Raw genomic sequence first — 17,075 nt, forward strand, 5'->3', positions numbered from 1 at the left:
AGCTAGTAGTTATGGACACGATAGTCAAGCACAGATATGACCCATTCATTCTAAAAGACAGTGAGGTTAAGTGAGACTTTCCATATTAGAGATCTTGGGGGTGGTTCTTCTGCCAGAAGTGACTTTAAACCTCGGTGCCCGCTCTTCTTATAAATAAAGTATGCTATGTGTTTGCCACCAGGCAAGACCTCATACCCATACCATAAAGATTACCAAGTACAAAGTACTACCACCAGTCTGGAGAAGCTGAGATCTGAACTCATTCATAATCTTCTGGTTTCCTAACCCTGTGAATCTTCCTTTGTGCCAAAGTGGGAAATGGTTGCTGCATTTCTTCTTTCTTCTCCTCCCTCTTCCTCAGACCCCCTCCCCCGCCCCAACTTTCCAGAGATATAGCTCTGCTTTGTCTGCCACAGGCTCAGTGGTGATTTGGAGGATGCTCAATGCAGGTGATAGGGTTCACTGTGGGTTGAAACATGTTCAGTGCAGATGTCATGTTTGGGGCTTTTGGTAGTAAGCTGCTTAAGCTTTTCTGCATGTGGCAGTTTTCATGGGGATAGCAAAAAGTGCCCCTTTGACACCAGGACTGTTCCCCTGCTAAATTTCAGGTTTCTACTGTAAAGCATGGAAGAACTGGAGTTTTTCAAAGAGGTGGGGTTTTTTTGTGTTTTTTTTACAGGGGAGTGCACGAGGGGTGCATGATAAAATTGGCAAAGCTACCTAATACAACTTTCAGAAGTGACAGGAGTTTTCAATGAAACTTAAAAATAAAAATCCTGAGGCAGAGAGCAACTGTGGAAAAGTCTAGGCAAATGGTTAAACTTTGATAAACTTTTAAGCAACTAAAAAGGACTTAAAATGGACACTGGTAGTTATAACCACAGAAATGCTATAAACTCCTCTTATAGTACTGGATCTCCAGGACCAGAGTTGGTCTGTTAACAGGTGCTGAGACAGCTGCTGTCTCTGCCATGGCTTCTGGAAGTGCAAAGGTTTAGCTTCCCCTTCCAGCACATGCATGGCTTCTTATGCTAGTCAGAACCTTTCAGAACAAGCAAAAGAAGAATCCAGATATACCCATGAGATATATTGTGCTTATTATATGTATATGCCAAGATGGGGAACTGTTTATGGTATTTTGAGATAGGTAAAGCAATCCACAGGCCTTTTACTTGCTTGTAGGGAGTTTTGCTATGTTAAAAGTGTGTGACTTAAAACTGGATGACTAGTGTATGCTGTAGAAGGCTGCAGCTTGCACTGGTTCTATCAAACTGCAGTGGTAAAATTCACTTGATGAAAACACACCCACTGAATTGCATAGGAGTTGCGCATATAGGAGTTGCACTGCTGGGCCCAGAACTCCCTATTTAGTAACCATTTGGTCATTTTTTAATTTTTTTTTCACTTTGTGTCTTCATGTCCACTCAAAGATCTTGTTGCCCCCTTTATGTAGTCCTCCCACTCTTGCATCTTTATCTCCCTCCCCCCACACCCGTTCCCTTCACCTGGAGTGACATCTATTGCGATGCACTAAGCATCTAACACAGTCCTCCTTCAGATCTCTTAAAAGTTCAGTAATATTTTGTTTTTTCTGACCACTTGCATTTATCTATTCTTGCCCTCTCATATTCTGAAGTTAAAACTTTAACAACCTGTTCCTCACATTCTTTTGTTTACATACTAGTTTCTTTAAAAAAAAATCTACTTATGACCTGAGACAGCAACAAGTCATACAAACTGCTTTGGAGGTGTCTTTTGGTACAAGGTCAGTGTTCGTGTATTTCTAAGAAAAGGGGCCTTATTTTTTAGAAAGGTAGTCATTTTGGAACATAAGCAAAACAATTTTTCAGTTTCTGCTTTTGTTTCCTTAACATTGTTTCCATGCTTCCTCAGCAAAAAACAAAACATGAATATAGGCATGTAACTGCAGCAGACTATTAGGATTGCTAGATTTTTAGGTTTGTGAACTTGGAGTGTATTCCTATTAATGGTTCTAAATCTGGGACATGCTTTGTTTTTAATCTTCTTGAGTAAATTCTACAGCAGGGTTTGTTTTACTTTCTAATGTAAATGAGTGCAAAACAAGATACTGATAAGAAGGAGCTTCTATATATCTAAACAAAAAGATGCACAAGCCGCAGATGTGTCTCCTGGTATGTGAGAGTAGCAAGATAGCTCACTGTCAAACCTCCCTCTTCCCCCCCCCCCTCAAAAAAAAATGGTGCTACTTTTCTGTGTGCACGCATGCTCTAGAAAATTTTGAGGGCTTTTAAAAAGAACATTGACTACACATGAACGAAGTATAGTCATATCTTATATCTATCCACACTACCTACCTACCATGTAATAGCAGTCCCCCCAATAAAAATCAGATTTGGTTATGTAATGTGCACATTCATATACTTTTCAATATTCTGCACACAAACAGGACCAAGTGAAGAAAAATTGTTTATAGGTGTCCAGATTCCAACAACCAAAGCATAGGGAGGTATAATTTTAGACCTCACAATCTCAAAATGTGTCTAAGCAAATACACTACATATACACTTGCATAGGCAAGGATTTCATATTTTTTCCAATTTATTTAATATATTCCAATATTGCTTATTTGTAGCAAGAAACAGAATACATTTTTATTGAAATTTGAGTTAGTTAAGAGAATGGATTTTCAGTGAATGATGAAAACCTTGCACTTGGCTTCATAACATAGTTTTTACAGCTGAATCTTTTCTTCCTTGTGTATTTAATGCTCCAGTTCTATGTTCTTTCTTTAAGGTGGCCTATGTAACTGCCAACTTAATTTCGTAAATGCAGCTTGAACATTAATACACATTGTTAGCTCAAAAATAAGAATTCCCCTGAAAATCAGTAGTTGATTAAAAAGTTCAGATAGAATTTTTAAATTATAATAAAAGCAGAAAATAAATTAAGAAACAACGCAGTGTAAATTTTGTCATTGATTTGCATTGGAAGTAGAAATCTCTGAGATGACGTTGTGTGCTCTTCCCTGTCAGCTAAGGGGATAGGTTTAGTATTTGAATGACTAATGGAGGAAGGATAACGAGGAAAGTTCAGTTTTATGTGAGAAGCAAGCATTGCTATAAATTTCATGCTTTCTCCCACACCCACTTAGAACAAAGTCAAAATAACTTTCCGATAATGAAGTTGATAGAATCCACTGTATAAAACTTAATCTATTCTACAATCAAAAGAAATGAAGAAGAAAATTTTTTTATGGCTTAGGTTGTTTAATTTTACTGTTCGGGAAATATTTTTATAAAATGCAAGTGGGGCAGTACAAACAAGTTTGAATTATCCCATAAAAAGTAAAGATTAGGCTATCCTCCTTTAATTAATGTGGTCTTAACTTCAAAAGAACATTGCTGTTTAAACCTAACAAACTTTAGTTTAAAGGGATGTACTCAACTTGAAAATTAAATTTCTATTAAATATTTCTGCCTACTGTGCTTATAAGTACCTGTAATATTACAATGACTGAAGGGAATTAGTGAAAGTATTGATCTTACTTCATTTGTCTTTGTGTATATGAGCACTTTGTGTCTAGTTAGTTTAGCTATTTAGCTTCAATAGTCAGGTTCTCCCTTTCTGTCAAATCTCTTATAAGCATAAACAGAGAAGCAGCAAAACTCTTAATATTTTTCTTTAAATATATTATTTTAAGAAGTTTTAGGGTTTACTATTTAAAAAGTGTTCTGTCTGAAATTACATTTTAAAAAGAAGTCAATTAAACTGATATTCCTTTAAATATTAAAAGTAAAGCTCTTTATACAATTAGTCTGGTATCAAAGCAGAAGGAAAACTTGATTTTAATTTCTAGGATTCATGAAGGGACCAATAGATCATCTAATCTGACATGTATATCAAAACCATTAAATTTCACCATAATCCCTGTACTAAGATCAATAACTTGATTGGCTAAAGCATATCTAGAAAGGCTTCCAGTCTTGATGATATCAAGAGATGATGAATCTACCACTTGTTGTACCAATAAAATAAAAACCAGCAGGATCTTATTAAAGGGAAAAAGGCAAAATACCACATTTATTGTGAATACAGAAAGAATCATAGTAAGCAGTTAGTTATAGCTATAACATTCCATTCAATCTCATATTTATTCTCACATTCATTCATACAAACACACACACACACACACACACACACACACACACAGGTTCTGCAAGATTGTTATCATAGTTACCAGCCTTAGAGTTGCTCATGCCAAGCCACTGGCCAGGTGGCCTGGACATGAGGAGGGAGCAGGGCCTTGTCAGATGCTCATCTGATGCTCCTGGAAGTTGGTTTGCAGAATCAGACCCCAAAGTTCTCACTTTTTAGAGTCTATTTTTATAGGAATTTCTTCCTATGCCAGTCTATGGGAATTGCTTCATCATGCTGTTGCTGAATCAATCAGCAGATAGCACATTCCTGACGGCTCCAAGATGTTATCTTGTTCTTTGGTTCTCCCTTTCTTGAGGCTGTTGGGTGGATTCCAGTCTGCCCTCCGGGTGGGGTCCTCTGGTTATTTCCACTTGACACCTTCTTCAGCCGATGGACACTGGATTCTTAGGCTGGCACCTCCCTGATCATTCAGTTATTATCCACACCAAGCATCCATCCACATACATCCTCTATCTCTATTTTAATCACAATTGTTAATACAGCAAAAGGGTGGGGAGTCTCTGGGTGCTGTTTCTGTTGTTAGAGTATTGCTTTGAGTCTCTCTCTCTTGTGAATTGCTTTGAGAACAGACTCTGTCTTAGAATGTACTAACACAGTTAGCAGCTTGCAAGTTTCACACATAGAGGGAGAGAAACAATACCAAAAACCAAGAGACCTCTTAATTAGTAATACCCTGGAATTTAAACTCTGGGGAATCAAACTCATTTGTGATTTTAATACAGAACTTCTTTAATATGATCCAACACACTGCCCTTGGGAGTTCCAATGATTAGTTTCCCTAACTGTTTAAAAAGTGTGCTTTATTTCCAATTTGAATATGCCTGGCTTCAGCTTCCAGCCATTGGTTCTTGTTATGCTTCTTTCCACTATAGCACCCTATATTTTATTCCAGTGAAGGTACTTAAACTGTAATCAAGTTATCTCTATTTTTCCTCCCTTGGCATCCTACTGTTAATTGAATTGTCTTGTTAGATTGACCTCCCACTTGGTAAGGCAACTCCCATCCTTTCATGTGCTGTGTATTTATACCTGCTACTGTATTTTCCACTCTATGCATCTGATGAAGTGGGTTCCAGCCCACGAAAGCTTATGCCCAAATAAATTTGTAAGTCTCTAAGGTGTCACAAGGACTCCTTGTTGTTTTTGCTGATAGACTAACACGGCTACCACTCTGAAACCAGTTATGTCATCTTTTTCATAAGCTAAACATACTGAGTTCTTTAAGTCTCGCAGATCAGATCTATGCTGCAAAGTTTTGTTAACATAGCTGTGTTGGCCAGGCTTGTGTGAAAACACATTCCCCAGCAGGCATAGCTATGTCAGCAAAACCCCTAGTGAAGACGTAGCTATGGTGACAGAAGAGTGCTTCTGTTGGCATAGCGAATGTCATTCAGGGTGGTGGTTTCACTAAGGCCTGGTCTACATTAGAAGATTAGATCAATTTAAAAATCCACACCCCTGAGTGCCATTGTTAAGCCAATGTCAGTAACCATATAGACAGCACTAAGGGAATGGCTACACTTGCAGGTATAGAGCGCTTTGAGTTAAACCAGCCTTCGGAGCGCGCAGTAGGGACAGTGCTGCAGTCTGTCCACACTGGCAGCTCCCAAGCGCACTGGTGTGGCCACATTTGCGGCACTTGCAGCAGCGTTGGGACCAGGGCATTATGGGCAGCTATCCCAGCATGCATGTGACTGCAACATGCTTTTCAAATGTGGGGTGTGTGTGTGTGTGGAGTCTGACAGGGAGTGTGTTGTGTGTATGTGGGGGGAGAGTGGGTTTTTTGGGGGTGCTGAGAGCATGTCAGCATGCTGTCTTGTAAGTTCAGACAGCAGCAGACCCCCCCCCCCCTTTGCCTCTCACACAGCATTCCACACTAATGGTTGCTTTGTCTCTGAGCAGATAAGCAGCCGGCTGTCAGAAATGGAGTTTTCAAAGGGCGTATCCGCATTCCTACAGTGATTCAAAAACAATGACAAGAGTGGTCACTTGACGTAAGGGGATTATGGGACTTTTCCGGAGGCTGATCAGAGTGCACTAATGCAACACCTTGTTCACCTTGTTCTGTGCGGCTGTAGTGGTTTTTTAAGTTAGACAAGTTGTAAGATGACAGAAAAATGCCTTCTATTGGTATAAGCTGCGTATACTCTGGGCGCCTCTGCCAGTATAGCTATACCAACAAAGTATTCGTAGTGTAGAGAGGGCCTCACTTTTAAAGGCTTTTTTTCTGGGCTCCATATCAATTTAGTCTCTTCTACTAACCCTCTCCAATTTTCAACATCCTTTTCTCATGTCCTAGTTTTAACTATATGCAGTATTCTAGCATTGGCCTCACCAATGCCATATACAAAGGTAAAATCACTTCCTGTTCCTACTCCCATGTGTGTATGTCCAAGGATCATGTTACCCCTATGTGCCACAGCATCAGTCTGGGACCTCCTATTCAATTACACATCCACTGTGACCCATGGATCCTTTTCAGAGTGTCTGCTTTCCAGGGTACAGGCGCTCTACTGTTGGTATTACTTGCATTCCTCGTTCCTGAATGTGTGTTAATACAGCCAAATGCAAAATTACACATTTTGTTTGAAAAGGCCAAGCTTACCAAGTGATTCAGAGTGCTTTGACTGGCCTGTCCTCATTTACCATTCCGCCAATATTTGTCATCTGCAAATCAGCAGTGACTTTTATTTACTTTCAGATGATCTGATGATTAAAATGTTGAATAGAACCAGGTCTAGTACCAGTCTCTGTGGAATCTCCCTAGAAACACTCCCATCCAGTTATTCTTCCTTACCCAACCAGTTTCAATTGAACATTTTTCAGTATATACTAGCACAAGTGGCTGAGATACCACCTCAGGAAGGATGATCTTTTATGGCTTATGCACAATTCTGGGAGTAAGGGGATCTAATTTAGATTCTGTTCCCAGCATCTCCACAAAACTCTCCTCTGACCTCTAATTCATGTAATTCTTCTGTGCCTCATTTTTCTCAGCCGTCTTTAAAATAAAAAGAAACAAAACATACTTGTCTGCTTTACACAAATGTTGTAAGGCTTAATTTTTTTTACAGTACTTTTGATATCCTTGAAAGGGGAAGGTGCTGTAGAAGTGCAAATTGTCAATTTTAGCTAAAAAGTTTTGTTTTCAGGTACTTTAACTGATTAAAAAATGCTTCCTACTATAAAAACTCATCTGATGTTGAGTGACCACAATGGGTTCAGCTTTAAGGGAATTGGCATAGCACTCCACAGCACAAAACCCTTGAGCTCAAGTGATCTTCCAGCCTTGGCTTCCCAAGTATCTGGGATTACAGGCATGTCCCACCGTGCCTGGAGTTTAAATAGCTTAAATAAATTTAAATGTTAATACAAGTATTATATTAGGAGTGATCTGGGTGGTTATACATAAGAACTTTTGATATACAGCTTGACGTAAGCTAAGCAATAACTGATTGTGTGGTTTTTTGTTTTTTGTTGGCATATGTTTTGAGGTTGCATTTTTAGCAAATTCAACTGGATTGTAAATCAAAGGTCTAAGAAACCTTTTTTTTTTTTTTGCATGTAGTGAAAAGAATGAAATGGGGGGGGGGCCTCAGGTAGCAAGTATGTTAATATCTCCATAACCCCCACTTTCAGCTTACTTCAGAAAGTAGCTAGTCTGAGGGCCTACTACATATGTCTGATCATCATGTGTCACAAGCTGTGTTGATATACTGTATTGCATATAGAGAAGAGACATAGAGATGTTAGCATACACTTAGCTTTGCATTCCTAATAGACCATAAGCATTTCTAAAGTTACTTACAGTAAACTTATAGATATGAGTTCATGTTTTCCTGATTTCATTGCACTTCCGTGTTAGGCTGCTTTATTGTCTTATGTTCATGTGACTATGAAAGACTTTATTGGAAACAATTCTTCCATCTGCAGTTCAGTTAAAATAAGGGAGATTTAGCTCCACATGATTACACACAGGAAAAATGTTTTTTGGTATCTAAAACGCAGTTGCATCTGTATTGTATATGATTCCTTTCCTCTTCTGTCACTTAACACACACTAATGTAACACTTAAGAAAAAAAAAAAAAGATGGCCAGCTGTATGTTCTCACCATATTTGTGTTTCCGTTTGGTTTTTAGAGTGTAAGTTCCCTGGAGTAGAGGTCTGTCTTATTTGGCCCTGACTGTATGCTATGAAATAAGCCTTTCTGAAGTTTTAATGGTCAGCCTACCTGGAGTGAGGAAGTTAGGGAGAGATGATGTTTCTCTTAGGGCTTGTCTACGCTGGCACTTTGCAGCACTGCAGCTCTCTTGCTTGGGGTGTGAAAAAACACCCCTGAGCTCAGCAAGTTTCAGGGCTGTAAAGTGCCAGTGTAGACAGTGCTGGGAGCTACGCCCCTTGTGATGTGTGGTTTTTTTGTTTGTTGTTGTTGGGCTGCAACTACACAAGCCATGTTAAAGCGCTGCCAGTGTGGACTAGCCCTCAGTGGTGTCTCTCCATTTGAGGTAGGAGAAGCAAATGATTTCCTTGTTTGTCAAAAATGATATGCATTGAGTTCTTGTTAAATTGTGTAGGTTCTTTTATAAATATTAAATGGCAAAATACTTCATTAATGCAGTTAGGGTTTCCTGGTGACAGCTTGTGGCCTTCCAGAACGTTTTGAGTTGAGCAAAACTTAAGCTTCAGAAAACCAGGAAATACAAAGTTATTTGCCTTTTAGTTTTTTAACAGAAAGAAAACTTGTTAGTAGGAGTTGTAGATAAGTTGCAGTTGAGTGGATTGCTGAGCTGGCCCTGTAGCTATCTCCCCCTTCTGCTCAGCCCCACTAACCAGCCCTGTCCCATCCAGTCTGGCAGTTCTCTCAGCTGGCCCCCCACCACATTATTTTATCTAATCCTCCTCCCTCTCTCCCCAAGTATGTGTGGTGGTGTACCCAGATTTCCAGCTGGACCAGGCCTTGGAATCAGACTCTCCCTTCTAAAAGCTACCACAATTTTCTGAAAAGAAGCTGAATTCTGTGCCCTGCGTGGCAAGTCTGTATTTGCCCCTCCCCCACCTCCCATACTCTTGGTAGGTGTAGCACACAGCTTTTGATATCCATCAGCAGCACAGGAGGCTCGTAGAGGTGTGAAGTGGGTACTCAATATGAATGAGAACTCAGGGATGAATACAGCTTGAAACAATAGTTCTCAGGTCTGTGAACTGCTCCATTCTTCCACTGTTGCTATTCTTCGTCCCCACACCTCACTCCAGGTGCTGTAGAGTTTGATATGTCATGCATGCCTAGGCCATTCTCAGTTCCTCACCTCAGGGTCAGCAATGCGTTCTTGGTGCATGCTCTGAGGGCTGGTCTACACTACAAAGCTTCATCAGCAAAAGTTATGCTGCTTTAATTAAAACTGCTATCGCATGTCCACGCTAACATTGACACAGAGAGCAGAGCACTCTTGTAGCTATCCCACTATGCAACTGGCCACAGGGTGCTTTGGGAAGGGTTTGCAGTGCCTCATGGGGAAGGTACAGAGTCACAGGATATAGGTTTCTCAATCCCATTCTTCCAGGGACATCCCAGTAGATTGTCAGCTGCTTTTTCAACTGCAGTGTGGCGGTGAGGGAGAGGAGAGTGGTGTGTCTGGAGGTGGGGAAGGGCGGGGCGAGGGGGAGAGACAGCAGGCTGACTGACCTATCCGGAGGCAGGGGAAGGGGGACATCCCCACATGTCAGCCCCCGGCTCTGCTCTGCACAGAGTCTCTCCTGAAGCAGCCTGTTCTGCCTGCCTATGGTCCTGTGATTTCTTCAGAGTTCTCCCACAACTTCCTCAGCTGCTGGGAGTTGCATCCTGAGCAGCTCTGTGAGCTCTCCATGCTGAGGAATGTCAAAGCAGCACAGCAGTCCCATTCCCCTCCTCCTGCTCCCTGCAGCAGCAGTCTGCCTGCCTTTCCTAGTGCAGGACAAAATAGGAGCGTTCCACGTTAATGATTTGCTCTTTGTTCTCCAAAGGGAGCAGTACATCGAGCTGTCAGATACTTCCCAGAGCTTTGGAAGGGGAGGGGTGCATGCCTGAAGGGCAGCAGAGATCAAAACAGAGAGCAGAGCAGTCATGACAGGCATTGTGGGATACTAGCGGAAGCCAGTTCTGTCGACAAAACAAACAGCAGTGTCTACGTTGATGCTTTGTCACTTTAACTTTGCTGCAAAAAGCGTTATGCCTCTCATTGAGGTGGTTTGGTTTTATCTGCAAAACAGCAGAGTTTTGCTGCCAAAAGTAGCTTTATAGTGTGTACATATCTTCTGTTTTGTTTGCACAAGGCATCTTTTGCCGACAAAACTTTGTAGTATAGACAAGGCCTAAACTTACCATACAGAGGGGCAGGCGTCCTAGATCCTGGCTTACATGGGAGTAGAGAGCGGGGCTCAGACCCCCCAGTAAGTGAGCAAGCTCACCCCAACCTGGCTCACAAGATGCGGGAGGTGGGGTCAGGCTCACACAGATGGATAGGGTCCAGGGTTCCTCCAGATCCTGACCCACATGGTGGGGTAGGAAGCAGGGCTCAGACTCCCCTGGGGGACACATTACAGTTCACCTGAGGGGGATAGGAAGAGGGGCTCAGATCCCCTGCCAAAAGGCAAGCCCCTGTTAACCCCAAACCTGGCTCACATGAAGGGGCATGAGCGGGGGTTAGACCCCAATAGATGGGCAGGGGTCCCCAGATCTTGGCATACACATGGTGGGGGGGGCGCTCAGGCACCCCTGGAGAGGAAAGACCCCTCCATATCTCAGCTCACATAGGGGGTAGGGAGAGGGGCTTAAGACTGCCCACATCCTGGCATGCACATGAGTAGAATGTGGGGCTGACAGGTGTCCCTGCTCTTTACTCCCCCACTTACTGCCTGACAGCCATCGGAGTCCTTCAACCCCCTCATCCATTCCCAATTATCTTTCTTCCCTTAGTGAAGCCCCAAACTTCTGACCCTATTCTTCCCCTCTCCCACTTCTCCCCCTCCTAAAATGCCTTTCCCGTGCACCAACCATTTGCATGTCTCATTTTTTTCCAAAAATACCTTGATTACATTCTCCCAAAATAATTGTTCTGTACCTATATTGGTATAGAATACAATAGTTTGTGCTTAGTAGCTTTAGATTTCAGAGGTTAATACTCTAAATTCTGTTTTTAACTTGAAAATTAATATGCTGTCACTGTTGTACTGAACAGTAAGAAAACTCAGAGCTTCATTTGGTGCCCTAATACTCCAGTGCGTGAGCAAACATTCATTTAACTTTTTTCTGTTTAAATTTCCAACAGAACATACTTAGAATGACATAAAATATCAGTTTTTAACTAAAGCTTGCACACTTACGAAGCCAGAGATACTTAATTGGAGAATACTCGAGCCAAGGGGCTTGCCTTTTAAAGGAGCTGAGCTTCCACAATTTCCATTGGCTCTAGTGAGAATTTTGGGTGCTTCTCAGCTCTGAATATCAGGCCACTTTCTTAGATATCTAAATATGGATTTAGAGGCCTAACTGTAGAAACTCAGATTTGAAAAATTCTTTGAGGAAGGATGGTCTTGAACTGGGAGGTAGGAGCTGACTCTGCCACAGATTTCCTGTGTGACCGTGGGCAAGTTACTTGGTTTGTGTCTTGTTCCATATTTGTAAATAATACTTAACTACTTCACAGGTATTGTGAGGGCAGTTACTAATGTTTGAGGAACTCTGATATTATGGGGTGGGAGTAGATTTGTTCTTGAAAGTAGTATCAGGAAAATTGAGGCATGGTTGGAAATGAGACAAAATTATACATCATCCTGTTAAGATACAAGTCTAAAATGTATCAACTTTTTCCAAATGACAGGGACTTGCCATGAGGTGCTGAAGCCTTGTTTCACCGATTTTGGAGAGACTGGACCTAAATGGCGCAGCATGACTTTGCTCCAGCCTGGCTTAATTTTCCTACTCCGCCATCATCAACAAAGGTACCTTTTCTGAAGTCCTTCTGAACATACAAGGATATACTAAGAAACTTTAAAAAGTTGCCTCTCTCATACTCGTAAAGATACTTATTTTTTTAGCCCCCTCTGTTGGTGTACTTGTTGTCATTATGAAGTAGCAACTTCCAGTGAAAAAGCCAGATTTCTGGCATGACTGAAATCTACTCTAATGTTCAGCCTTTTATATCTGAGTTTTCTTTCATAACAATGACAGTTGCATAGTAATCATGTGACTTCAAATTCCCTTGTTGTAAAGTCATTAAATTGGGAAAGAAAAGAAAAAAAGTAATAGTAAGGTGGAATGCATTCTGTGGACCTTGCAGCTTTATTTACAGGCTGCTTTCTGTGTTATGGTCTTTATGCAATGTTCAATATTGGACTTAGGATGAGAACATAAAATTTAGGAACAGGAATGGTTATTTGTCTAAACATAACCACATCTTCCACTTCTGATCCCAATTTCCTGATTTCCATATAGGCAGCCACCTAGGCCGAGCAGTCACGAGGGTAGCTCTTAGTTTGAAACCAAAAGTACAGATTAGCAAGAGGTGAAGTATTTTTCTGGAGATCCTAGCTAGCAGCAGCTCTTTCACCTTCTAATTGCTTATAAACAAGATCTTTATTTAGGATTTTGATATGGCACACTTGAACTCCTGTCTGATGCTTTATGGTGAGCTACAGTGTCAAGGTCCTTCAGATTCCAGGCCTTCAAGCTCCTATGGTATCAGTTTATTTTTAATTATGGTTTTTATAAAGAAAATAGATCCTCAGGAATTCAAACACCCTGGACTTGGAGAAAGTCTGATAGAGATTTGCAGCGTGCAAGTATCTCTACCTAATGCTACAAGTATGATCACTTAAACTAGATATGTTTAGAGTATGTTCTGTTTAAGCTCTTTTTGAAGAACCAAAGTTTTTTTCACCAGTACCTTTTGGCAGTACTTCTTTCTAGCTAATGCATCATTGTCAGAAACCTCTTTACTGAATAGCTAACCTGAGTACTAATACAAAATACATTTAGCACTGGGAGAACCCAACACCAAGAAGTCAGGCTTCTGTGAACATTGTCTGAATGTGCATGATCCATGTTACAGGTAGGCTAAATGTATTGCTGGGAGTTTCTTTTTGAGGATGATAGGTTGTTGTTCCCCTGCTCCCCGCTCCCTCCCCCTCCATAAATAAAAACAGTTCAGTAAAGAATTTTTCGTACCTAGGCTGGTAAACTTCAATGATTTTTGCAAGACTACCATATTACTTTGTAAAGCAACAAGCTTTCTTCTCCCATGTTCTTGAATATCAGTTTTTTGTCTGAAGAATGGAGTGCCAGATAATTTCTCAATTTTTAGATATTAACAATAAAGATCCTGATGACTACAAAACTGTTACTTTTGTCTCCAGCACAAGCTTGACAGAGCGTTAGCGCCATTGTGTGGTGAAAATGTGAACTGTCTGATTTTGTATATGCGCAAATTAATTTCAGCAAATTAGATACTTATATTGTTTGTACTTGTATATAAAATATTTTATAGATTAATTTTTTTACATGGGACTGACACTTCCTTTTAAATAAAGGGATCATTAATATTTAGCCAGTTAAGAGGGTGTTTATTGTTAAAACTTACTGAAGAGTTAATTGCACAGCTAAAGGAACTTTTGAGCTACAGTATTTGGAGAAATATACTGAGTTTATATTTACTCGTTAATTGTCTTTAGATGTACCAGGTTGTCTATCAGCCAAGCTTTATTATCTGGCAGTTACTGTCCATTTAATTTTGAGTAGAGGCTTGAGACTCTCATGTACATTACCACATTCTTTATTTGAATGCCAAGACTGAAATGCCCAAAGGACAGAAAAAATCAAATGCCTTTAACTAATTACATTTAAATGCAGTATTACAAGATCTTTATATGTGAAAGTATAAACGAGACATGAAGCTACCTTCTACAATTGCTGTCTGTCTGTATGTACTGGTTATCAGTAATATAGCAAATGCAGCTCCGCCTGGTGGTGATAAGTTATTTCCTGGCAGCCTGTTCCAAGGTTCAATTTATAACTCTGAAAGCAGAATATTAACAGCAACACTTTTCTTGCTTTCCCAAACATTTTAAATATAAAATGTTATCCCTCATATATGTTTATTTGTTGTAATGTTTCACCAATAAATAGGACACCTGTATTGTTTAGAGATCACATGGGGGGGTGGAGTGGCAGAGTCCCCACTTGAGACTCCAGAATGAGGATGTACATTTTACAGTGAATGGTTGCTGGGCTTCAGTCTCACTCACTGAGGTTTGAATACTCTTGTGGGCTTTATTGGACTCCTTAGGCCCTGCTTGGCCTTGGCTGCTGCGTGATGGGGGAAAAAACAAAAATAGGTCGGTATTCTCCCAAGCCCAGCCACTTGTGGTACCAAAACAAGTAGTTACTCAAGTTAGATTGTAAATCTTCATTTGGTCCTCCCTCTCCTTTCCTTTAACATTTTAGAGCTTTTTTTTTCAGTCTGTCTCCAGTCTGACGTTGTTGCATTGGTTCAGGTTTTCAAGGTTTTTGGCACAACCATAACAGCTAGACCAGTGGTCCCCACCCCATTGATCGCAATAAACTGGTTGATCCTCGGGACTCTCCCATGGATCATGATCTCAGTAGCAGGGCTGCTGATAAGGCAGGCTCCCTGCCTGCTACGACCTCATGCCACTCCCAGAAGCAGCTAGCATCCCCCCATGGCCCTGAGGGTCGGGGGGGGGGTGGGAGGGGAAATAGGGGTCTTGTTGCAATGCTGCCTGCAAGCACCCCTGCAGCTTCCATTGGCCGGGAACGGGGAACTGTGGCCAATGGAAGCTTTGGGGATGGTGCCTGCAGAGAGGGGCAGCGCACAGAGCCACGTGTCCCCCAGCCCCCCTTCCAGGGGCTGCAAAGGGGCATTGGCCCTTTCCAGGAGCGGCATGGGACCAGGGCAGGCAGGGAACTTGGCTTAGCCTCAATGCGCCACTGACCGGGAGTTGCCTGTGGTAAGGGCTGCCCAGCCGGAGTCCGCACCCTGGCCCTGAGCTCCCTCCTGGAGCCAGCAATCCCCTCCTGCATCCCAGCCCCTGCCCCAGGCTCAGTGCAGAGCCTCCTCCCACACTACGAACCCCCTGGCCCCAGCCCAGAGCCCACACACCCCTCCTGATCCCCAACCCCTTGTCCCAGCCAGATGAAAGTGAGTGAGGGTGAAGGAGTGATATGGGGGTGGGAAATGGAGTGGGTGGGGCTTTGGGGAATGGATGGGGTAGATCCTGGGTTGCCCTTAAATTCAAAAAGTGATCTTGGGTGTAAAAAGTTTGGAGACCACTGAGCTAGACACTACATTTAGTTGAAAGTTGATTCTGGGGAATAGAATAGTTAATACAAGGGACAAGGTAAGTAGAGTTGTGTGGGAGGTGGATGTATGCATCTAGGTGGTTCTAAAAAAAGTTTCATCATTGGCTTGATTGAATTTCACTGTTTTTAGGCAAGCTTGAAGTGAGTTGTGAGAGCATATTTTAAGGAAAAGAGGGAGGAAGCATTGTAGGTGGTGGTGGGAAGGGAGTTCCTGGTTTGAACTTGAAATTTTTCCTGAAAACTCCAAACTTCAAAACTTGGTTGTAGCTGCCTCTGTTGTTTACCTGATTTAAGAAAATTAAAGCTTGTTGCCAATATTAGCAGTTTAGCATTCGAATTTCAGAAAGATAGGCATGCAGAAATGTGAACAGCTGTGCTTCTGATTTTTAGTCAGCAAACTAGTTACTTACACAACAAATTACCAGTTTTGTCTGGAGCTACCCAAATTGCCTTCTACAGTGTGACAGTTGGGTTATCTGAGAATATAATAGCATGCATGCATGCAAGATGGCAAATTAAGTCAACCAAATTGGTGGTGCCTGCCATTCACCTGAAGGCTGTTCTGTTTGGGGCCACCTCTTGGACACTATACTTTAAGCCTCCAGAATTAGAGGTCTCTAGGACCTCTAACATTAACATTTTAAACAGTAAAAACTGTAGCCAAAGTCATGTTACTGCTTCTGGAACTGTGGAAGAAGACATTCTCGTTTTGGGTACCATTGTTTCACTTTGCCTTCATGTGGCACCACTTGACGGCTCCACATCATACCTTCTCTAAATGTACATTTAAGTAAAGTTTCAGATGATATATGATGTGGGTGTGCATAGGATGTATCCACCCAACTCTGAAAATATTGCCCTTTTGGGGGAATTTCTGCATGGCTGCTGGGCAGTGTCAAGCTGTTTAATGTAACAGACTCCAGTAAGGTCAGGATTTTACCCCTATGTCTTCAGATATCCTCATGTAGCCCTAGAATCCCTTTGATCCCACATGAAGCTAAGACACATAGATGCTCCTGATTGTGAGTGCTCAGTCTCCTTAGGTAGCTCACTCTCTCCTCCACAGGCTCCCAGGCCTCCTGAGTTGAATCACTTTTCAGCCAAGGACATGGACTTCTGCCTGCACTGAGCTCTCTGAGTCATACTAACCAGCAGCGTTCCCTCAAATTTTTCCCACGCCTGTGCAGAATGAATTTTATGTGCACACATTTTGTCTCACACATCACCTCCATATTGGTGCACATAAAATTCATGTGGCGGAGATGGAGCTGAGGGGTTCAGAGTGTGGGAGGAGGCTGAGGGTTGGGGTGCAGTGGGCTGAGAGTGTGGGCTCAGGGCTGGGGCAGAGGGTTGGGGTGCAGGGGGGTAAGGGGTCCGGCTGGGGGTTCGGGCTCTGGGGTGGGGTCAGGGATTGGGGTTTAGGCTATGCCGGGGCTGTGGTATGGAGAGAGGCTCCCCACAGCTCACTGTCTCTCCCCAGAGCAGCACCTGGGCTGTGGGAGGAGAGGCGCCACTCCCCCA

The 17,075-nt window shown here is 42.0% G+C and overlaps 2 protein-coding genes across 4 annotated transcripts in view; both read left to right on the forward strand.

Annotated features, from left to right (window-relative positions):
* Positions 1-17,075, forward strand: part of LOC140911929 (myb/SANT-like DNA-binding domain-containing protein 7) — a 193,733-nt gene that overhangs the window by 47,932 nt on the left and 128,726 nt on the right. The gene's annotated exons all lie outside the window — the stretch shown is intronic.
* GPBP1 (GC-rich promoter binding protein 1) overlaps positions 1-17,075 on the forward strand; it is a 60,513-nt gene that overhangs the window by 19,278 nt on the left and 24,160 nt on the right. For all 3 annotated transcript variants that reach the window (XM_073343972.1, XM_073343973.1, XM_073343975.1), the window contains one exon: positions 12,058-12,178. In XM_073343972.1, the coding sequence (XP_073200073.1) occupies positions 12,116-12,178 (63 nt within the window). In that variant the 5' untranslated portion in view covers positions 12,058-12,115. The remainder of the gene's footprint in view (positions 1-12,057; positions 12,179-17,075) is intronic.

Source organism: Lepidochelys kempii, chromosome 5, assembly GCF_965140265.1.
Source record: "Lepidochelys kempii isolate rLepKem1 chromosome 5, rLepKem1.hap2, whole genome shotgun sequence".
Lineage (NCBI taxonomy): Eukaryota > Metazoa > Chordata > Testudines > Cheloniidae > Lepidochelys > Lepidochelys kempii.